Source organism: Leptidea sinapis, chromosome Z, assembly GCF_905404315.1.
Source record: "Leptidea sinapis chromosome Z, ilLepSina1.1, whole genome shotgun sequence".
Classification (NCBI taxonomy): Eukaryota; Metazoa; Arthropoda; class Insecta; order Lepidoptera; family Pieridae; genus Leptidea; species Leptidea sinapis.
The window spans coordinates 35088703-35114409 of record NC_066312.1 but is presented as its reverse complement, the minus strand read 5'-3'; the positions used below and the strand labels follow the sequence as shown (position 1 = coordinate 35114409).

The 25707-nt window shown below is 34.1% G+C and overlaps 1 protein-coding gene and 1 long non-coding RNA gene across 5 annotated transcripts in view; both read right to left on the bottom strand.

Moving 5' to 3' along the window:
* Window positions 1-16283, bottom strand: part of LOC126979143 (BAG domain-containing protein Samui) — a 28141-nt gene extending 11858 nt beyond the window's left edge. The window contains exon 1 of one of the 3 annotated variants that reach the window (XM_050828376.1): window positions 16054-16283. In XM_050828376.1, coding sequence (XP_050684333.1) covers window positions 16054-16077 — 24 coding nt within the window. In that variant the 5' untranslated portion in view covers window positions 16078-16283. Of the gene's footprint in view, window positions 1-449; window positions 584-7322; window positions 7499-16053 lie in introns of those variants that run through there. The other 2 variants (XM_050828377.1, XM_050828375.1) reach the window with 2 other exon arrangements.
* Window positions 16284-17188: 905 nt separating this feature from the next.
* LOC126979190 (uncharacterized) lies at window positions 17189-20945 on the bottom strand. 2 transcript variants are annotated; one of them, XR_007732771.1, is made up of 3 exons: window positions 20893-20945; window positions 19308-19493; window positions 17189-17406 (listed from the first exon to the last, which is right to left on the bottom strand). It is a non-coding gene; the product is annotated as an uncharacterized LOC126979190 (long non-coding RNA). The 2 variants fall into 2 exon arrangements; XR_007732770.1 differs by lacking the exon at window positions 20893-20945 and adding an exon at window positions 19682-19739.
* Window positions 20946-25707: the final 4762 nt, after the last annotated feature.

Here is a 25707-nt window from a genome sequence, read left to right as displayed (position 1 = left end):
TTGAATTTGCCCAATACTAACAAATGGCAAGACGGTTGAAGCTAAAAACACGGCTTCTTTTGACGAAAATAAGAAGAGAGATTTAAAAATATAAATGAAATTATATTTTTAAAAACGTACGCCTGCAAAAGTAATTTTACAAAGCATTGTGTCATAAATAAACAATCTGCGGACCCTATTTTGGATATAAAAATTAACAATATTACGAAAAACTACTAGAAATGGAGGGAAAAAGAGTAAACATAAGTGAAATGAAAAAAAAACTAAAACATAAATAAAATAATAATTGACAGGAATTTATTGCTTTATATAAGTGAACGGTTTTTGCAACATACCATTGATACGTGGGCCGTAGGCCAACTGGATAAATCGTGATGGGCACATTTTATTTTAGTTGAATGGATTTTAGTCATAGATCAAAAATAAAATAAATGCAAAAAATATGTTACCTCATTGTTTGCATTCCCATAAAATTCAGGAGGTTTGTCAACAATAACTGGAGATTCCATAATTATTAACCAATAACCACGAAACACAAACTCAATTTACTTTTAATCGACAACACAAACTACTCGCATCGACTCTCAACAATAACTAAAGCAAGCGACGGAACGCGAATGCTTTTATGACAAAGCGGCGAGATTCGAGAAACGTCTGGTACATTCGAGAAAAGCGTGGTCGGAGACCCTTTCCCGCTACGACTAAAGCAATATTCACCATATACATTGCTTGGTCGGCTCCAAGTGCAAGCAATGAATTATAGGGAGCTGATCTAAACCATCAGTGTACAGTAAAATACGAGCGCATGCGTGTGCAACCCTGTAACTGGAAAATTCTAGCATGTCCTTAGCAAGGGTAAATATAAATCAATAATGGTACTATTTTTATAGAGGTCTTTGTTTTCAAATAAAATGGTCGATTATTTCCGAACAAGTGAGTCATCATCAACACCTAAATAATATACGATATAGGTATTCTTGACGACAAGACAATGACATCGTATGCACATATTTACTACCAACTTTGTAGTATAAAAACATCAGCAAGTAGCCCATAAAGAGACCTCTTTAAATTTTTATGATATTTACCGGCATTTTTAACAAGGAAATGATGTCTCTGGAAACCGGACTTGTAACTTTGTTGCAAATACATTAATATAAGAGAATAATAAAACAGTAACCAGACATCAATAAAAAAAGACGATACAAGGGTATTAAAAATACCTACAAGACAGTTTATTTATAGCGTTTCTATTATGTACTATTTCAGGAAGGTTCATTCAAAATATTAACTTAAATTTTAAGTAATTGTAGTTTGAGTAACCGAATTAACCTCTCTCTCACCTGAAGGTATTTTTCGTTTTTTGTGTCGACGACCGTCGGTGTATTCTGAAAATTGTACTAATTTTGCGACAAGTACGACGGCATATCGAAAGAATTGCTGCAACCTGAGGTGTTACAATGCTCTAAGAATGTAATCTGCAGAAGTTTTTGATTTGCACCTGGGTTTTTCACAAAGAGCTATCAAAATGCTTGAAATCGCTTCCAAGAAACCGGAAATGTTGCAAGGAGATCTATTTCGGGTATAGTTCGTGTTATAACTGTTCACGAGGATTGCAATGAATTTGAAGACGTGACCTATAAAAGTGCCAGGAAAAGATTTATGCAAGGCATGCAAGAGATGAATTCCAAGGAATACCCGTTATAAAAGTAAGTATAGAGATATATTAACATTTTTTGTTCTCAGTCCCTTTCATTGAGATCAAAATTCGACTAACAAGAAATATCGATGTTCATGCAACATGTCGTGGAAAATTAAACGATTAATACATTTTTATGATTAAATTGCCAAAATTCTACTCGATTTTGAAAATACGAATTCTTGGGCCTCTCTATATTTCATTAGTTTTATCTAACCTTACTTGGTTAGTACTTAACGACGTTTTTCTTATATTGTGCAGATGCTCACACTTGCAAGCTCGTTTGTCTTAAATATTTTGGACTTATCTTTGGTGTTGTCACCTTCCTTTGCTTGGTCTATTGAAACACCTGTACACTGCCACACTTCGCACCTTCAAAGAGCTCAATCTTGTCCTAATGCCACGTGGCAGAGTAGCAACACTGAGTACACGCTTATAAATACAATCAAGAACTTCTTCAAAGCTGTTGGCACAATGCCTTGAAATACGAAGCAATTCAATTACTAATGCATTCTAGTTAACTATAAATCTATTGACAAATAATTTAGCTACCAAAATGACGTAGTACTCACACCTCGTCTGAAGCATACATATTAATCTATCTTAAATTGTCAAAATTTTATCGTTCCATCCAAACTTGTTACTTTTTTAACAAACTATAGGAAAGTAAAGAGAGATTTTTTTTTTCATGTGTGTATTTCTATTTGACTTTTTCTGTCTTTTTAGATAATTATTGTCGACGAATTTTTACCTTGTTTTAATAAATTGACTTGTCTATTACTATCGGAAGATATAGATAAAGATCAGGCGGCCGCGTACTGTTAAAACAAAAAAGTCTATTAAAGCCAGAATTCATAAAAGAAAAACAGAAAATCATAATATAAGGAAAGAAAAAGGAATTATAGAGATATGAAGATTTCCGCTAGGACTGTTTCGTGTAGCATTAAAGAAGACCTGAAAGGTGGTACTTTTATCGTGGATTTGCGGACGACACTTCACTGATTTTCAAAGTGAAAAGAAACCAAGCTATGTATGACGAAGTGAACGATATTCTATCTGACATCGTGTACTGGTTTAGCGCTTAACCTGTTATGCCAAAAGAAGAAAAAAAAAAACCTGTTGTTAAATAGCAAGATAACGAAATATATAAAATTTACCGTACCTAATGTCAAAAATGTTGATGCAAGTGTTTTGTTAAACGGAGAGGTGATAAAATCGGTGGAATCTGCTAAATTTCTTTGCATTACTCTGGATTCCAAATTACAATGGGGCCCCCATATTGAAGAAATGGCGAACAGACTTAGTTCTGCAGCATACGCGGTTAAAAAGATTAGACAATTAACTGACATAGATACGGCGCGACTGGTATACTTTAGTTACTTCCACAGTATTATGTCCTATGGTATATTGCTGTGGGGCAGCGCTGCCGATATTAATACAATATTTGTGCTGCAGAAGAGGGCTATTCGCGCTATTTATAACCTAGGTCCTAAGGATTCATTGAGAGCAAAATTCAAAGAAATTAACATCTTAACTGTTGCTTCTCAATATATTCTTGATAATGTAATGTATGGTCATAGGCACATAAGTGAATTTGCCAGAAACTGTCATAACCATAATGTTGACCAGGAACAGACATAAGCTTATAATGCCTACTACTCGACTAAGTCGAGTTAACAAGTCTTTTGTGGGGCGATGTATATGCTTTTACAACAGGATCCCAGAGAATGTTCAAAACAAAAGTATTACGTTATTCAAAAGAATTGTTAAAAAACGTTTGTGTGGTAAAGGTTACTATAACATAAATGACTTTCTTAATGATACCACAGGTTGGGAATGGAGTGACCGCCCTCAGGCTATTAAATAATATGTTTAATTGTACAATGTTACTTTAATTGTAAAACATATTTTTGATGAAAAAAAAGCCCGCTGTGTTTGTTGCGCCCATTCTTCTCAGGCCTGAGACATTCATTTTGGAATGGGTGGTAGTTTTTTTGACTTTCAATAAGTGATTTCACATCCTATTTTGAATAAAAATATTTGAATTTGAATAAACAGGACATGCCCTAAACCTAAATAGGCTCGATTACAACGAAATTTTAACGATTACAATAAAAGTACAGAAATATTCTTTTCACTGATGAAAAAAAATTTCACTATAATAATTGAAGAGCACCACAACAAGCAAACGCACAGTCATGGTTTGGTGGGAGGTATCTTATCAATAAGTCACAACCCTTTTTTTTGTCAAAATGACTGTTGTACAACAATTCCAAGGATTTTATAACAAGACTGCACCTGGTCACAAGGCACGAACTACCAAAGCTTTGCTGGAAGTTAACATTCGGTCTTAGAAAAGGTGGTAGTAGTTAACCACCCCCGGTTTTACGAAGAGACCCCAGAGTAGAACCTCTTGGCCTCCAAATTAATGTCAGTTTTAAAATAAAGCGCGTCCTGCTCTTAACGACAGGCCGATATCGAGTCGCTGAAGAAATGTCTACAGCCAGCAGTGACTGAACTTCTCATGGAAAACAGTCAGACAGCCAGACAGAGTAAAGGGCTGCATCAACGCCAAAAGGTAGTAATATCGAATAGAATTTATTTTTTATTTGTTGCTGTTCCTTAATAAAGAAACACATACTTATCAGCTTTATTAAGATTACATTATAATATAAAAAATAAATACATTTTTATTTGTACCAGAACTTATGGCAAAATTAGTTATAAATACAATTAAAAAAAAGAGTTAAATAATTGATTCGTGTAATAAACGTCACTAAAGCCATGCTTGGCGTTTGGATGTTTAGGAAATAGATATGTATTAATAATGTGATTTTAACGAGTGAAACTTTTACCTAAGCACTCATAAATTATAAGAGCACCAACTAGAAATTGAATGAAAAGACTAACCAAACTAAACCTAGAGTTACAACTCTTTACGTTAACTACATAAACGACGTATGAACTAATATTATTTATATCTACGTACTTATCAAAAGTTTCATAAATATCTATTTTTAAACGGAACACACTTAGTGAAATTTGAAATGGTTCAATGAGTATAGCCATTGAATAATGCTATTTCAGAAAGGTATTCCTGATGTTTATAGCCGATTATTTGATATGGAATGCAAGCGTGTTTAATGTGATTAATGCAAATGCACGGCCAGCCATGATCTAGAACGAAACCTCTATAATACCTTATATCGAGCATATGGTTACAATTTAAGGATTATGCACGTTGGGAAAATAATCTGGCTGTAAGCAACACCGCTCAAATGTTTTAAGGCCGATGACCGATGTACGATCATCCCGAAATACCGGGATGTGATGAGGAAATTGAATTGTTCTATTAGTGATTTGTGGCGTCGTTCATCTTGAATAGTACTTATTTGCAAACTGCAAACAAACCAACACCAACAGTACTACCCGGGTACTCCTCTGGACCTGACGTCGATTACGTAACATCGTCAATTTTTTACGGTGTGCAAAACAAGCATCACTTCATAATATCCTAATATGTATTATTTCTTCATAAATAAACTACGTTTTATTTTATAAGTATTATTGATTGATGTAAAGGTGTTGTTCTGTGATGCTGCCATTATTCACGAAATCAAGGTATTTTATCTTTTTTTATGAAAATAAGGGACGAGACTAGCAGGATGTACAGCTACAGATACAGTGCCGCTCAAGATTTTTCAAATGGTCAAAAATTCTGAGTGGCACTACTATTGCACTTGTCAACTGTAAAGAAGTTCTTGTAGTTGACGCCACAACCCATGTGGTGAATAATATACTAAGATTTAATTTAAGATAGATGATGATGAGAATGCGTCATTCGTGCGGTTACTTAGTTAGTAAAGGCGCTGGGCGTATCCTGAATCGCTCGAGTTCGAATGCCCCAAAGTACAAAAATAATGGTTTTTTTAGTTAGCTAAGGACGTCATATGTGGAAATATTATCTAGTAGTATGTAGACTATAATGGTAAGAAAATACGACGAAACATTTACATAAAATGGAAGTAGCTTCTTTTCTTTAAATGCGAACGCGCCGAATTAGTCAAAGATTTATAAACATTGTAAGTGGAGCAACGCGGAGACGTAGGTGAACCGGCCGTCTCGAAACACAAATACTTCGACTCACAATCTAATATTGCACAATATAATATTATGAATGTTTACGTCAGGGATGCTCAAGCTCGAACTGCTGGCGATCTACCTCAAAATTGTTAGACTGCGATCGATCGGCCTGAGAGGCTTCAAGTATGTGTGATGAAGGATTGTCGTCTAGGTAGATTGTCACGATGACAAAGATATTTGTTTTGCGCAAAATATGCATTTTTTTAGTCAAGGTAAGTGTAGGTCTGCTCTTAAATGTCAATGAAAAAACTCATAATTATTATTCAAAATTGCGAGTTTATTGGTTCTTACAAAACAAACGCGTTCTAAAGTTCTAAGCTTAACTAAAGAGCGACTTTGGATGTTGAATTTGCATGACACTGCATGTCCTGAGCATACTTTTCATAAGATGGTACGTAATTACCGATTTTAGTTTATTATACCGGATTTTTTTCTCGAGATCGACTCAAAAAGCACTCGCGATCGACCAGTCGATCCCGATCGACCGTTTGAGCACCCCTGGTTTACGTGATACTTACCGTGATTCCTATAGCGACACGAATAGGTCAACGTGACAAAATTAATGATAATTTAATGTTTTACAATTCAAAAGATAACATTAATTAATGTTATTGTAGGTGAGTGGCTAAGACTATTTTGGTGGAGATGGGAAGTGGAAATAGCAGAATGTGAAATTGGTCCTATTAGCAAAAAGAGTTTTGAAATGCAAAAAAGACAATCAAGTCATCGATGTAGAAAGAAAAGAGAGGTTTGAAACCCGGTAGGTGCAAACGTGTGTATAATGAAGATTAATGTTAATAGCCCAGTTATATATATATATATGTGTGTATTATCTATGTATGTTAATTGTATTAAATATATCGTTGTATGGCAGCTATAGGGCATAGGCTATGCTTAATATGCCTAGGGCTAAGCAATGTGTGAAGTGAGTCAATTATTAAACACTGTCATGGTTTTGTTATATGACTCATGAGGTAAATGATACATTCTGCTGACCAGCTCCTCAATGGCTGCTGTACTTCCAACTCATCATCGACACCAATGTATATTGTAAAGGGATATTTTCTCTGTAGTTTTATTACTCCTTGATCAGGTGACATTCGCATAAGCTAAATGGAAGTAAATTTTCGCTTGAATTTTAAAACATTTCAATACGACTCAAATTAAATGTAGACGTTGGATACCGGGCAGAACCTTTTAATTCAAATATGTTTAACGATATTTGGAACGGTAAATCACTGAAGGCTACTTCTACGAATGTTTTAAATTCGCGGTTTTTATAATTGACCTACATCGAATACAGAAATAACATAAAACAGCGCAAATAAACGTTGCTACTCTTAAAACAATTTCTTTTTATATGCAGACATTTTACTACCGACGACAATAGATTCGACAACGCACAATCACGACAAATACACACACACACATATATGACAACGAAACCAAAGACAATGCATGTACAGAGTTGGATACTCACATTCCGCTTCATCGTCAAGCTTTCATAGTTGGAACAATCGATGGTTAGAATGAATTAGCAGCACTCCGTAAGTCGCCTCCAGCGGAACAACTAACGCCCAGCGTTCGGCGCAGCGTGGGCGACCGAGGCGTACCACCGAAATAGAATTTGGAATAACACTAAACAAATTATAATCCCTGCGTCACTGGTGCGCGAAGATCAAGAGCGAAGGTGGCAATGTGAATTAAGTTTTTGTGTCGAACGTGGGGCGATAGACGACCTCGACGGTAATGACAATATGATAAGCGACGCGAGTTATACTAAATGAGAAACTTATTTTAATGTTTTTTCAGCCAATGCATATAAAATATTGTGTAGAAGGTGAAACAGGATGAGAAAGAAAGGTGATTTTTATGATTGTCATATAAATGCCACACCACGGTCGGAAATTTTATCAGACAGAAGGTTAAATGGAATAAAAAATGAAAAATCAATAACGATTAAGATTCCTTGTACTAATATTGGTATTTTATACTATTTTTTCTAAGAAAAATTATCAAAACAATTATATGTATATGGCAGTTATCTTTTAAAGATTACAAATGTAGACAGACTTACGCTATACGTTCCCGACATACGCCTGATATTATAATATTATTTAGTGTTATGAATGCAGTAAATCTTACATGTTTACGAGGAGCTCGTCGTAAACGGCACTGGGTTTGAACGGTTGTTTCCATATAACAAGAACAGAAGCAGTAAGAGGTACAACCTTCGACAAACTGAATCACTGCACCCACGCGCATAGACTCAGCTCCGTTCTACGCATTATTGTCGCTCTGCACCTCAGTCCAGGGCTGTCATGAGATAAATGCACTATATTTTCAGTATTCAAGTAGGCGATCAACAGCTTAGTAAAAATCTCAAGTATGTCTGTTTGTCAAAGGAGGAGGAATGGAGGGTAGGTACAGACCTTAATTCAAAACCAACTAACCTTAACCTACGCCTGATTTTATCACGTAGACTATAATCAGTTCAGTTCTTGCCATTAAGGAACGCCTGACCTGCACGATCGATCCATAGGCTGTCAAGTTTCAGAAATGGGGTCTTCATTCGAAAGTAGCATCCTTAATTAAAGTTTGAGGGGTTAAGGACGATATACAACAAGTTTTTGAGACTAATTCGGTTCTGGACGTCTCCAGCGCTGCAGGAAGGAATTGATAGGATGCCGAAGGTTTCATTGGCTACTAGAGTATAATTTATTTAATACCAAAATAGCTTAATACAATTAAACTAAATGAATCTATATACTTTGAACAAATTAAAATAGTACAATAAATAAGTATTAAAAATAATTACGTGAATACAATAAACTTGATCAGCAACAATAACTAAACCGTAGAATCATTCATAATTTTAAATTATCGCTGTAATTACTAATAAGGAAAATTGCGATTCCAACAACAGCTTTAAGAACGCGCCCCAAATAACGATTGTGTAAATTTACTGAACCTAGTTTAAAAATAACACAATACTACAGCACATACTTGGAAACAAACCACGCGATAACCATAAAATATTTAATGTACCATTCAAACGAAACATTGACAATATGCATCATGTTCCGGATTACGACACAGCAATCATAAATAATTGTTCAAACGATGATAAACGATGCTTAACTGCTCCACTACGCATGTGCATGATGCATCGAAATAAGTACGGCATGTAACTCACAGAGCGTGGGATTCACTGGATGATAGGTTAAACCCCAGCCCTTAATTCTCTGACCAGCGAGAAGATTTTAAGCTTGTCTCATCTAAATATAATAACAGAGATTCGTAAACAAGTGAAAAATTTAAATCACACTGTCTTGCCCAAATAAAATTTCTCGCAATATTTCAGTCACCAAAGATAATCAAAATATGTTACGTCGCATATGAAGAGAAATATGATTCTTAATACAGCGAGAATGATGTTGCATTAGAGCTAGTTCGATTGAACGATCATGATAATAGTTCGTATCAATTTAAAGGTATGATTATGTGGGTACATCAGATGATCGCATTACGTGAGCACAATACTGTATGACCTTGTTACGTCGAGATGCATGCTAATTGTTGTTCGATTGTCAAGTGATTACTGATACTTGCTGAGTGTGAATAGCAAACAGGTAAGGCCGTTTGTTGACAACGCGACAAGACACACGACAAAATGTGGTAACATTTTAACCGTGTGGGAACATCTCGATACATTCTTGATAATGTTATGTTTGTTTAAAAGCACATTAGCGAATTTGCTAGAAATTATGATAATCATAATTTCAACACCAGGAATAAACATAAAACTTGCTATACCGACTACTCGATTTAGTCGAGTTAGTGTTTTTGTTGGGCGATTGATTGTAGGTGTAGGTGCAACTGTAGGAAATAAAATGTTACGAAATTCAAAATAATTGTTTATAAACATTTGCGTGGGAAAGGTTACTGTAACGTAAATGCGTTCTTAATGATAGCACAGATTGGTAATGGAGCGACCGCCCTCAGGCTATTAAATAATACAATTTATTGTACGCTACTTAGATAATTTGTACATTCATATAGACTGTAAACAGGTCGAAAAGAAAATAGCACAGAACAGTTTACCTCTATTTGCAGCAACGAACGCACACTAAGACAAAGTGACATACAAAACGCGAGTGTAAGACGTAGCTTCTCGTGCACACTAAATTTTTATGAGTTGCCGAAACTCAAGAGACTATCTGGACGTATAAAATTGTTGGCGCAGTTGGAAAGATCGCTCGCACGGAACGCGAGATGTTGCGGGTTCGAGTCCCGCATCGTTCATAAAATTTTGTTTTCAGTTTTATTTGTGTAATTAATCCCAGAAGTAAGGGTAAGTAACTTTTAATAGAATTAAATATTTAGGGGTCGGTAACCCTTATCATTTAGGGGTATTAAAAAAAGATGTTGGTCGATTCCAGACCTACCTGATATGCACACAAATTGATTCAGCTGTTTCGGAGGATTTATATATTCAATCAGTTAGGTTCAATCAGTGATTTTAATACCATTAAGAGTTCCATTTAATTATATAGACCGTTAGTTACTTGCACGACACCGCACATGGCACGATTTAACAAACAGTTTTTCAGACATGACTTCGGTGCCGGTATGATATCGTCACTCACAAATAGAGAGCGCAAATAAAATATAGTGGCAAAATCTCCAGCTCTAGTGATCAAGCGAATGGACGACAAATTGTCTGCAGTGCGACGTGTATTAAAATTCATATCGTATGGTGCATCATGAACAACGGATCTAACGGTTTATCGATGCATGTGGAATATTAAATAGCGCTCTTGTGATGTTTTCCAACCTGGAATAATACATCATTCAGACATTTACAGAGTTAAAACCTTATTAATACTTCGTATTCTTATGGAAAGGTGTGTAATTTATGCAAATAAGGCATCACAACCATCATGGATGAACCATTAAAAAGTATGGCTTAGGTAGTATTTTTTAAATATAAACAAAACGTGTAGACATGGCTCATAAAACATTACGTTTTAATTTAAGTGCATGAAATCGATCCTCGGCGGCAATTAGCGTAGGAGGCGTCAGCGGACAGCCCATGACCTAATGAACTTCCAGCAAATATAATATCAAAATATCACAACCGCATTTAAGCCAGTGGGAGGGTAGGTACCACAGCGCCGCGTTGTCAAGCAGCAATGGGCAAGGTTTATTGTGTTTCGGTTTGAAAGGCGCCGTAGCTATTCAAACTACTGGACTAATCTAATGTCCCAAAGTGACTAGTCCACTATATTATACAGACAACGTTTTCTTTCAAATTTTGGCCACACAAAGCGCAGAGGCAACGAAAATTTGTACAAAATATTTGTGGTTGGAAATACCGAAGGCAAAAGTTCGCGCGGTCGTTCCCAACAAGATGTATCAACCAAACTAAAAACTCGTCATCCCAATTCCCCACGGTTGTAAGAGATGCGCTGGATAGTAACTGGTGAAGGTAGAGCATCCGCTCCAGGTGCAACTCTAATGCTGATCACGATCTTCAGACTCGAGACCGACCCCAGAGGGAGACGAGTGGAATCGGACGGCGATTGCCAATCAGTTTTTCAAGAATCCTGTGTGGCACTGCATTGTAAAGGACAGGATATATAACTTACCAACAAGTGAACGTGTTGCTCGTCTCCTCACTTCTTCTCATCAAAAAAACCTTTAAAACTTGTGGCCGTTGAGTCTCTTGTATGTGTTGTCTTCTCACGAGCTCTAATTTTGCCGAACAAACAGTAGATTCAGTAATTTAAATTAAATATTTATAACGACTATTCAAAAGCGCTTAGTTAAATGGGTTGTTTCACAATATCCAAGTTAAGTAGCAGATTGTCATAGGCTAGATAAATTAATTGCTACATAAAAAATCCAGATAAAAAAAATTACGTATCAATCTCAATCACTTCATCGGTACATTAAATTAAAAGCGGCCAAGTGCGAGTCGGCCTCGCATGGCGAGGGTTCCGTAGCAGCAAGTAACATAATATAAAAGTTCTTGTAGTTCGTTGTAACTTTGATCGATGTTTTAATATGTATTTGTGTATTTTTTTTAAATCAAGTTATTGATGACGAATAAAAAAAACACTTACTAGATCTCGTTCAAACCAATTTTCGGTGGAAATTTGCATGGTAATGTACATGTTTCTTTTTGCTTTTATCATTCTCTTATTTTAGAAGTTACAGGGGGAGGGGGGACACATTTTACCACTTTGGAAGTGTCTCACGCGCAAACTTTCTGTTTAGAAAAAAATGATATGAGAAACCTCAATATCATTTGAAGAAAAAAGTGGCTGTGACATTCGGACGAACACATACACACAGACATGACGAATTCATAAGTGTTCCGTATTGGTTACGGAACCCTAACTAGATGTCTTATCTAGCAGATCGGACTGGCAACCCCGCACTCAATAATACCATTTGATGAAATGAAAATATTAAAAAACTGTTTCTTATACGAAATAACTTAACATAAGTTTAATGGCTTTTAATGCAAATTTTTACTTTATATTTTACAATTTTCTATTTGTATATCTCTAAATAGCATTTCCACCACTATTTTCACAATAAAACCAATCATCACATAATTGTATTCCGAATTCGGGTGTATGCATGTAACTTATGTTTAGTTCAAATGTTATTTTTATTTTATTTTATTAATATTGACTTTATATTAAAATACACAAATACAATTTGAAAACAAAAGTAGAATGATCAATACAGTATGGAGCTTGGGCCCAATACAAATATTTGTGTGACTTTCTGGTTGGAACTCCAGATTCAGAGAAAATCAATTTTAAAGAATGTTAGGTTAGGTTGGTAAGATGTTAGCGCTCATTTGCTTGAACATGCCTATGGTAGGTACATAGTAATTTTGAACCATCATGTCCAATCATGATCTGAAGAAGGATATAAAAGCCATGTATACCTTTCAATAGGTAACCAATCGCGTAATAAAGCAAGTAGGTAGGAACAATACTTAGTATCACATAGTTGTGTATTGATACCTCACACTGGTATAAATTCTTAGTGATATAATTAAATCAGTTGAGGTGTATACCATATTGACAGCAAAAACTGATTGATATTACTTGTTATTCAAACTAACAAAACATAGTGTTTTGTAAAACATGAAGATTTTCCCACAAAAGTGCAAAGAGGTGCACTTTTGTGTCAGTCCACTGATGACAGATGATAGTTCAAAGAATCTATTAAAGTAAAATGTAACTGATAAGAGAAAAATAGAACTCTATTGTTTAAAGTATATTATTTTGCTTTTATTTCACTTATTAATGACACAGAATAATATCATCTCAATAATTATAGGAAAGATAGAGACCGAGTTAGGTTAGAAGACATCAGGAAAAGCACAAAGGTTCGAGACATAGGAACAAATATCAGGAAACTGAAATGAAAATGGGCTGGGCATATGAGTAGAGGGAAGGAGAAGTGGAACAAAAAGGTCACAGAATGGTGTCCTAGGAATGGCATAAGAAACAGGGGAAGACACCGCCAAAGATGAGAGGACGACCTAGCCAAATATGCAACCCGGACAGAAAGGAGTGGAAATGGTTGGAAGAGGCCTATGCCAAATGGCAAACAGCTGAAGACTACCTGGATTTTATATAAGTTACATATAAGAAATGTATTGTTTTTTTAGTTGAATAAAAGGCTTGATTAATATCATCTAGATCTTAAGTAGGTAGGTACTTAATAGAAACATGTTATTCATATTCTTACTTCTAATTCCAATAAGGAAAGGGGAAAATAAAACTCAAGGTAGAAATAATTTAAACTTAACACCACCTTAACGTGGATCATAAATAAATATTTGAAATGAATCTAACAGGTGCACATATGAAAAGGATATAAACTAAACAAGCTTTTGCCCGATAGGTTATTATAAAAGCAGCATTATAAAATTAAATTATAGTAAATATATGGTTTTAAATTGATATTAATTTTATTTTACTATTAATTAACTCCTAAGCAAAAAAGTGACACTGATCTAATGAATAGCTTCAATGTTCTACATTGCCTCTAGATAAAGATTTTTAGGCTGTTAGTACATCTGTAGAACAAAGTATTTCAACATGAATAATGTTATTTAATTGACTGATGTTCATTCAGCTAGAGCAGACACTAACAAACTTCCCAAATGTGTATCTGCATCTTCAAGAAATTGGTTGTTTGTAGTGATAATCAAGAATGATACTTGATACCATCTCTTTTTAAAAGGGTTCTTATTATCACAATACCATCTTTATGTACCACTGACAGATAGAATCTGCAGTGATCATTTGAATAATGGCAATTGGGAAGATCTAAAAGCAATTTTTAATACCTTTACTGGTTTTCAAATGGACAACATGATGTCTATTATGCAGTGTGGGTGAAAGAAATATTGACTCTTCAAAAGGTGCCAATATGGATCCGCATATAGTGCACTACTGGTTATGACTTTATTTAAGTAAATTCTAGACTCTATAGTTGTGTTGTAAAGTGTTGCATTAAGTATATTGTTAGTAAAGCTTAGAACTATTTATATCAAAAGAAAACCTACAGCTTGCATAAATATACCAACTTAGAGAAGCCCTTCTTATTTGTTTGCTTTGATGGCTATATTTTAGAATATTTAGGGCCTTACAGTGCAACCCAAAATGATTCATCAATAATAAATGATGCATTTAAGGGTGAGAAAAGTGAGATTCAGATGCTTTTTTTAGGTAAAATTATATATTTTTGTTGGGGGGCTAGGGGTTTCTGGGATGCAATACCTGAATTACAGGCCCTTGGTTACAAAACATACATGCCTGAATCCCTTCAAGAAGGTGAACACCAATTGACAGCTATACAAGCTAATAAATCTCTCTGTATGACACTATGCTGTTGGGATGTTGTAGTTGTCAATGGTAAGTTAAAGACTTCAAGTGATTCTGACAGTTTTTTAATGGTGCTTCCGCACATCTCTAGAAAGATTTAAAAAATGTATGTCTATTTTAATCATTCTGGCATAAAGGGAATTTTTTGTTTCTTTATATGTTTAATTAAGTTTTGATTTTTTTCAGGCAATACCAAGTGTTTGTGTCAGCATAAAATGTGAAGTGTGAAATAAATGATTTAAATTTCTTTACTACTTGTATTTATTGGTAAGCTTTTTCTATTTTAAGTTTTAAGCTCCGAATGTGCTCCATTTCACAATTTCTATTCAGGCTTCTTTGCACAGGACACCGGTTAGTTGGAGCACATTTTTCTGCAGTGAATCAGTAATGTGCAAGCAATATTTTGTTTCATTGGTTCTGTGGGCTATCCCCCTTGAGACAAATGACAAGATGAAAAAATAGAGTACTCAAGGACAGTTCCAGACTAAGTAGTCCTGAAGATTCCATCCCTGAATATCATAATTAGGATCTGTACCTAATGGTAGAACTACTGGGCTTATAGGCTTAATATCAGGTTCAATCAAGAATCCTGAATAGGCAATCCTTATCATCAGGTGTCTCTCTCATCTTGGGACACTAAGTTTTAACCATTTACAGTGTATTTTATATACATATTTAATAGTTTTATAAAGTTATTGAAGCAAAAACAAAGTAACTTGAGGTTTTATATTTATTTCTACATAGATTAAAGTAAGAGCAGTGTTTGTTTTGAAGAATACTCTTTAATTGTTTAACTGTAGAGTATGTATTTTTACCATATTCTATAAACACCAAACATAGCATAAACACATATTTACAATACTTAACATACCACAATAGCTTAAGCTTAACATAAATTGACATTAGAATTCAAACTAACCTCAAGTCAGGCTGTTAGAAGGCACTCAGGAACTGTTATTCTCAGGCACAACCATCCTGTGAAAAACCATACTTTTGCAGTACTATAAAGTAATTTCCACATTCGTTCATTTTGAATAATTAGCTCAAAATTAGTACACAGTCAAGGATACTACATTGTTTGGATAAGAGCCAATGATATTGCATGAAAATGAACGAAAATGAAAATCATGCATGCTGTGTGTCATGGCAATGGTAAACAAACCGGGTCACGAGGGATACAAATTATTGGAAGATTACATGAAAAAAGATGCGGGTTAGAAATTAGAACGTGCAATAAATTGGTTCTATTCCGGTATTAGGAGCAAAACATATTATGTGATTATCACTTACAAAACTAGAACCTCGTAGGGGCATTTCAAAGTTCGATCAAACTGTTTGGTACACAGTTATTTTCACTGAGTGATAAAGGAATAAGTTAATGCTCACACTTGATTCACTTGACAGTCTAGGCAATGAAAAAAAAAACCTAATACCACACTTTTCGTAATAGAATGCTCACAGTGAGTTGTGACTGTTGAATTACTGAAACCCAGAGATGCGTAACGCGACTCGCGAGTGATCAGCTGCCGCAGTCAGCAGGCTGACAGCTACATAGCTGTTGTTGTTGACAGTTTCACTTCTTCTAGAACAATCATTTAATTGTCTATGGCTAAGGTTCGGGAAAGCGCGGGAACTCTTGATTGCAAAGGGCGGTCTTTTTAACTATAAAATTAAATATTTCTATTATATTGTATATAATCCTCATATTTTTGAAAAGTATATATGTATTTGTATATGTTTATCATTTAATTTGTTTAGTATAAGTAAAAGTCTATACATTTAGTGATTTAGGTTTGTGCAAAGAGATGTCGAAAAGGCGGAAAAAAACCAAGCCGGAACGAGATAAAGGTGAGTCTATTTTAGATTCCACCTCTGAAAGTAGAGAATACTCAGAATCGCGTACAGTTTTGGAAGACCACGAGGACTTTTATTTGCCATATAGGGTGGCCGACTATTGTCGCCGATATCCGGAAGACGCAGGTGCCGGTCATGGATTTATAGTCTTCATAGAGAGTGTCACTGAACAGCCACTTGGTAGTCGTGACATGCTAACTCTTAGTAGCTACTTATCGCGCTTCATTAAAGGCATTAAATATCTTAATAAACTCAACAAATATAAGATAGGAGTAGTGTTTGAACGACCCAATTTGGCTAATACATTCCTAGACAACACAACATTTTTAAGGGAACAAAATATAAAGGGGTCCATCCCAGCTGGTACCACTGAATTGTCTGGAGTGATTTCCTCCGTACCCATTGATATGTCCAACAAAAAAAATTTCAAATCTTTGTCAAGTACAAAAAAAAATATTTCTGTTCGGGGTATAATGAAAAAAAACAAATCCGATAGTGGTTTTATATTACAACCTACACAGGCAGTCATTATTACCTTTGCGTCATCTACTCCACTCCCAGATTATGTTCACTTAAAGATGTGGCGTCTACCAGTGCGACCTTATGTGCCGCCAGTTAAGCAGTGTTTCCGATGCCTTAGGTTTGACCACTTGGCTAAATTCTGTAAGAATGCTCAGCGTTGCTCAATCTGCACTGAAAATCATTCATATAAAGAATGTACTATACCTATTGACAAAGCAGTATGTGTGCACTGTAAAGGTAACCATCTTGCAGTATCAGGTCAATGCCCTATAAAACAAAAAAAGATATTGGATAGTAAAAATAAAAGTAAAACACCATTATCAGATTTATTTAAACATCCAACAAACTTTCCATCACTCAATAAGACAGAGAACACACAAGACATCATTAATTTAATTTTATCCAATCCAGCAGCAATGAACCTAATCACAGAATCAATAATAAAAGTCATTACACTAAATAAAACGCAGAATCAAAGCATTAGCTCACACGCAATTAGTTCAGCTATTAAAGATACCATACAAATTAAAAATAAAACGTCACATTCAACTGTCACAAACTTAACATACTATAGTGGAATGCTCAAAGTCTGTTGAGTTACAGACTTGAGCTTCAAAACCTACTTTATGAGCAGGACATACACATAGCACTTATAGCAGAAACTTGGCTTAAACCAAATATACAGTTTTCTATCAGAGGTTTTACAATACTAAGAAATGATTGTGGTAATGATCACACTGGTAAAGCAATTTTTGTTAGAAATGGCATTTATTTTCAAAAGTAAGAAACATTTTCTGATAACTCCTTGCAAAATGTAGCAATCAAAATTAAATACAAACAAAAAGACATCTCAATTGTTAGCTTTTATAGTCCTGGCAACAGTGTACCTAACTTTGACAAATCTAAATTTAATAGACTGTTGCATAGTATTCCAAAACCACTAATAATTGCTGGTGATTTTAATGCTCACGATACCATTTGGGGTTGTAATAGAACCAATTCTAGAGGTAGAGACATCATGGATGTAATGGACGATAATGACTTAATGCTCTTAAATAATGATCAACCAACTACAGTGGGTACTAATTCTTGGAGACGAAATGGACTAGATCTAACAATAGTATCATCTTCATTATTCCTGTGCTGTGAATGGCAAGTTCATCAGGACTCTTTTGGCAGCTATCACTTGCCTACAATCACAAAATTTTCCATGGTAGTGTCGGAAACTGAATCTTCTTCAATTCCATCCAACATTCCTCCACACAGAAATCTGAAAATAGTAAATTGGGACCAATATGAGAACTTAGTAAATGACTTGTTAAAACAATATGATATGAATAATTGTAATCTACAGAAGTCTTACAATAACTTCTGTTCCATAATTCTTAGAGCGGTAGAAAATTCAGTACCTAAAACCAACTATCACTGTAACAATATTACTCATCTACCTAAAAGAAAGCGACAACTTCACTGGTGGAATGGGCAATGTACTAAAGTGGTAGAAGATTGCAAGCAGGCTTATCTGTTATTCAAATCAAATTGCAATATCCAAAACTACATTCATTTTAAGCAAACTTAAGCAAAGAAAAAATGTATATTAAGACTTGAACGTCGTAAATCCTGGACAGATTTTTGCTCCACCATAAATAGGTTAACGCCAATGAAACAGATTTGGACAAAAATTAGGAAATTTAAGAACTTATATTCTAATAATAATTGTTTCTCTAGTAATAATTGGATATCCAACTTTTTACACAAATATACTCCAGATACAGTACCAAATTTGACAATTATTCACAATAATCATCCTTTAAATAGCACCAACTCTTTTATGATTGCCCCTTTTACAATTGAAGAATTAAAAGCTGGTCTATCATCAAGAAAGGACTCTGCATGCGGTTTGGATTGGCTCTCCTATAAAATGTTTAAACTCCTAAACTCTTCTAACTTAAATAAGTTTCTAAAAATATTAAATCTCCTATGGAAGAACTCCACTATTCCAGAAGAATGGAAAACAGACTGTCTGATTCCAATTTTAAAGCATGGGAAAGATTCTAGTTCAGCTGATTCATATTATCCTATCACACTAAGCTCGTGTGTTGGTAAAATTTTTGAACAATTAATAAAACAGAGATTAATATTTTATATTGAAAGTAACAACCTCTTACCTAATAATCAATTTGGATTTCGATGTGGTCGTTCTGCTTGTGAGAGTATACGGCATTTATGTCTTGACATCCATAGTGCCCAGATTGACAATAAGATATTGGCTGGTGTTTTTTTGGATGTTGTAGGAGCATTTAATAATGTTGATTTAGAACAATTATCATCCATTCTTCTATCCTTAAATGTCCCTGAAAAAATAGTTAGTTGGATATTCAATTTCTTGCATGCTCGTAAACTTTATGTTAGAGTCAATAACCAATTAATAGGTCCTCGATATTCATATAGAGACGTATCGCAGGGCGGAATTTTGAGTCCATTGCTCTTTATAATCTACATAAATCAAATAAATATTGTTTTGGGTAATAGAGTTTCTAACCTCCAATTTGCTGATGATCTAGTAGTGTATAGTTCAGGACTTAATTTATCAAATGTTGTTTTAGATCTTAATGTAGCACTCAAAAAATTGGAGATTTATATTCAATATCTTAGTCTTGAGGTCAGTATTGACAAAAGCAAAGTAGTAATATTTTCAAAGCATTCTATAAGAATAAGAGATGCAAAAATATATTATGGTACTCAGGAAATTTCAATAGATAATTCAATAAAGTTTTTAGGAGTTACGTTTTTAAGTAATTTTAGATGGCACAAATATGTTGAAATATTAGAAAATCGAGCATTAAAGGCCTGCAATATTCTGAAATCATTAGCTGGTACATATTGGGGTGCAGACCCACGCATCTTGCTAACACTATATAAGTCATTAGTCCGTAGCCATTTTGAGTATGCCTTCTTTTGTTATGGTGGAGTAATTACATTAGTGAATAAATTAGAAAAAATACAAAATAAATGCTTAAGGATCATAACAGGCGCTTTTAGGTCTACTCCTATTATATCATTACAAGTAGAATGTAATATTCCCCCACTAGCTATTAGATTCAAATATCTACAAACAAAATTCTTTCTCAAATTAACTTCTATTAATAATCATCCACTCCTATTAACGATACAGGACTATATTAACCAAACTGACAATAATTCCTACTATCAAGTAGAAGGCATCTCTGATTTGTTACATTTTTCTTGTGATCATAGTCTATTTTCTAGTATTCTTTGGCCATGTTATTTAAATTCTTATAATTCAAAATATACACCTATTAAAATTATTATTAATGAATCATTAAATTATAAGGAAGATGTATATAGTATGCTGTCAGAGTGGCAAAATTATCACCAACTTTACGACATACAACTGCGGAGTGGGTTTGGTCATAGGTTAAATACCTTGGCTAGTGTATACACAGCAGAATGTGCTGCCATATATGCTGCTCTAGAATATATTGGAGAACGTCATATAATAATTGGATTGTTATAACGGATAGCATGAGTGTTTTAAAAGCTTTACAATATCCTAAATGTAATGTTACAACTAATTTCATCATTTACAATATTAGAGACAAATATCAATCAAAACTTATCCCTAACAAAAGATATTGTTTTATTCTGGACTCCTTCACACATAGGCGTGGAAGGAAATGAACAAGCTGATTATCTTGCTTAATCTATTGTGAATAGTAATCAGATACATACTGCTTTGAACATTCCCATACCACACACAGATGCACTGTCTCATTTTAAAGGTACATTCTTGCAAGACTTTCAGAATTATTGGCAACAAGTTGTTTAAACAAAACATTCTCGTAGTGGTGCTCATTTATTTTGGATCGGTGTTTTAGATTCTCCTTGTCAATTCTGTAATTTATCCATCGAAACTCTTGATCACATTTTCTTTGACTGTCCCCAATACAATCTTCAAAGATTTAATTTGATAGACTGCCTCTTGGATATCTATAAGAATGCTGAAGACATCCCGCGCTCACTTCAGCAGTTATTGAAAACTTATGACTGCTTCGTGCCGCTTTACAAATTTATAGTTTCAACGGTAGGCGAAATTTACGGCTGTATAATAAAAAAATACGGCTGGGTTTTGACACAATCCCTTACACAGACTTAAAACATATTCGTCCATAAATTATTATTGGACTTGTGTTTATTATGTAAATTTTAATGTATAAATGGAAATAGTATATTTGTAGTTATACCTTAAATTAGTTTCATATTATCTTATAATTATTATATTCAACTAATATTCATCATTATTACTTATAATTCATGTATAATATATTTCTTATAACGTATATGAGATTTATTTTTTAGTATTATATCATAAAAGTTTATTATTATTAAACCCCGGGCTAAGCTTGATCTTCATTGGAACAAGAATATTATCAATAAAAGACTTGGCTTCGGCCTTTCATGCGAACCTATATGTATATGAAGAAAATGAAACATGAAGAACACGAAATACTACTTTTATGGGAAATTGTACTATTTATGTTTGAAGATGAAGATGATATAAAGACTTAGCTTGACTTTGAACAAGCTGTGTAAAGTGAAGAACAGAAAAATAAAAATGAAGACTTGGCTGTATGGGCTTTTGACCCCTTTGCCTGTCCAGATGGACGATAAGAACCAAAAAAAATGTCTATGGCTAAAATTTCAAGTTTTGTAGTACCTACAACAGCTATACTATTATATATTATTTGGTTCAAAGTAGGTCTAGGAACTTAGAATTATAGCAAAGAATATGTAGTACAAGTATGGAAGTCTCACTCCGCAAAATCAATTAAAGAAATAGAAACTCTTGCGGCCATAATGTGGTACAATAAGGTGTAATTCAGATCGCATAGAGCTATTATCCATTACAAGCCTACTATTATTGATCAACATTAACTACATTTTTAATCACCTAGAAGTTGCATCTCTTTCTATCGCGGGACTCTCTCTTCTGATGACATTAGGTTTGTCTTCTTTACCTAAAATTGTACCTACCTAGTATAAAGTTAACTAATAAAAATAGCTCAGTCTTTTCCATAATATAAATAGATATGTAACCGTCATTTAAAATCAATATTCTTTCGTTGTCCAACCTACATTCGTTGCAGATAGCAATCTATGAGTTGGAACACCACGATATAGTCAAACCTACTTAGTATAGGAAATAAAAAGGTAGCTTTCATGAATGGTAATTTAGTTATAATAATAATCACTTTAAATAAGATTGTTTCAGCGTCTTTAGGAAGCATAAAATAACTACGTTTAACAAAACCGACTTCAAAAACTGAAAAGTATCAAATAACTAAAAATTTTATTTAATACACCTCTTATGCAAACCTTTAATATTAATAAAATTCTATTATTTATATGTGCTACCTATTGACAGATTTTAAGTCAATGCCAAGCCCTAAACAAAATAAAACTTAATATTATAAACACCTTACTTACTGTAATTACATAGGTTGTCTGGCCACGCGTGTCCAATGCTTTATGTCGATAGGTTGAAATGTAAGTAAGGGTAAAAGGATAGATTTGTTTACCTCTAGTAAGTTGAACTAAGGATAGATAGGTTATTGAAAACGGTGATTAAGAGTTTCGCTAGCCTGGCGAAAAGTTGAACAGTCGAACAACGTAGTGGATTTCGGCTATCTCCGTTTTTTACAAAATTACAGTCATCTGTTAATCTATCAATCACTGCACGTTTAAATCGAATGGATCGCTTTATTCTTAGAGAGTTTCTCTAGGCTGGTGTCAATATTCTGAGTCGAGGAACCTATATATAATATATGTACAGTCTGACGTCGGCCAGTAGCCCTATTTTGGTAACAAAACGAGAATAGAATCGCAGCGATGTTTATCAAATAGTTTTATGCGGGCTACAGACCTTACTTAAAACCATTAAGATCAGACTGCACAGATTTCGTAGTGCCCACACACGTTAATCGAAAACTGTACGATTATTCATTCGTTGAGCTATGGCTTCAACTAACGACACGTTAGCAGTTGTTGGTTTATTATTCGCCATAAAAAGCAAAAGGGAGAATTAAATCAAGAATAAGAGAGAAGCACGTATCTGGTGTAAGAATGGGAATGGGATAGTCCTAAGAGAAGCTCATTCCCAAATTAAATTTTTATTGAAGGAACTAAAGATGTGTCCTAGAGATTGCGATAATTTCATACGATTTCGTATTCTTATAACACAAATTGATGGTTCAGGTAAGATTGTCATGAAGTTACCTTCTAATTTAGGGAAATCATATGATGCGTATTCTCGTAACAAGATCGAACGTCAATTGTTAGGAGATACGAACTCTGCAAAAACTTAACATTTAGTTGAGATGCCCCAACTTTGAAAAAGCGAGAAAAAGAGAGAGGAACACTCGGTTCGTAAAGTTAGGTTAGGTAAGACTGATTACTCGCGCCATCGCGCGTTTCGCTGACAGGTGATAATGAACCAATCATTCAAATTGTTTTAAACGTAGCTCGCATATAAAGGTAGTTGGGTAGGACCTATGACATTGACAGAATATGTGATCTTTTGATTAAAATAAACCGACAATTTTCCAAACATTTCCTATGTTCAGAGGCTAATGTTCTCACGGATACGTAAACAATATTTAGAATGAAATAAGATATGACGCGAGCATACTTTAATATTACTGACGTCATGCGCTCGACGTATTACTACATAGACACCAGGAGAACATAAATATAATACCAGTGATAGTAATGTATTTCATAGCCGTTGAAATCATCCTAGCACCATGTACCAGGACTTCATAAGCAGTTTAGATTTTTAATGTAAATTTTGAATCGGAAACATCGATTCCGTTGTTTGAGTTTTTAGACGCCAAATTCAATTTGAAAATTTGCATCAGTCGGATCAACTGTATCTTTATCAACAATAAGATCAAAACCGGTAATTGATCGCAGTAATCCAAAGATTGGACCATATTAAGACCAAAGTATTTATTCCATGCTTTAGTTACCATAAGTCACTTGTATCATTTATCGAAAATGTAAGCTCTGAATAAATCTATGTAATATATTATACTAATAAAATGTAAAATAGTTATCAATCTTTGTATCACTATGATCATTAATAAAACCTATAATTATCCTCTTCCCGAAATTTTACATTCGTTTCATTGTCTTCAAGCTTAAATTTTTGGATGTGTCGCTTCTACCTGTGAATTACACACATGTTTTTTTTCATTACAATCATTTATCTTCATTATTGTATCAATTAACAATTATCAATCATAATAATTATAAAATGTTTTTTTTTCTTGAAATTTATTTGAAACTATTTCTTTTGGAACTGGTTAGTGGACTAACGAAAACAAATAACAACAACAATTTTTTTTGGTGTAATTATTTAGGTAAAGCGTGGTACTCAGATCTAACTTATTCGGATACATATTTGTTCTAAATTCATTTAAATTTTTGACGTCCTCCTAATTGGATTTCCTGTAAATTGTGTAATGAAGTAAGGGCTTTTTGTAAACGGTAGGCAACGATCCTGTGATTCCTTTGGTGTTGCAAAAGAATATAAGTAGTTGTCGTAACTTAACATCAGATGAACGCTTGATTTTACTCCTCTTCCAATAAAAAAGGTAGCCTGATAAGTTAATCCTAAAATATTTGGGTTAACTGGTCGTGGTGTTCATGGTTTCACGGAGAAATGTTTTGCAAACATTTTGGCTAATCTCCGTGCTATTCTGTACTTATTGTCCTACTTTCTTTTTTATTTAATGTTTTAGTAGCTTTCCAAAAGTGTTTGAAACTTTTTTCAGCTCTTTGCGTCGCTAAAATTGTTATAGCTTCCTCATTATTCTGACACCACTTTAATTTCTTTTTAAATATAGTGCGGGACTTTGCCATGTCATTATATATTTCTCCACTACTGGGCCTACATAAACTTAAAAAACAATCTTGCAGTTTGTTAATTATCTTTTACGTGATGATTCCAGCCAACTACTTGTTTTTCTATGGCGGGATTTGTGCACATCAGATCTCGAACATTTACTATTAATAGCTGCATATTTTATAATACCATTAACATCATTGTAAAAATTAATATTAAAATCTAAAACACCAGTAGAGCTTGTATGCATTATAGTGACTAAAGTCAAGTATCTTATTCAGATTTTCACACACACATATATTGTACATAAATTAGTATACATATTTATTTCATCAACATTTCTCTGTCCCCTACTAATGTCATTATTTAAATTATCATTATTACATTTCTTACTATCTTATTTTAGTAATTAGCTTTATATCACAGTTAACAAACAATGGGAAACGATCAGACCAAATAACACTGTTATCCCCATATACACATACAACTGTATTTTGTGCAGCAATAGTTGTCATGCGATAATCTAGCTACTTGGTCGTTCCATGAGACTCACTAAGGAAAGAAAATGTTCCCGAGTCTGCTCCTAATGCATCTATATCCGCACAAACCCATGTTGGCTCCTCACAAAATCCCACATTCTT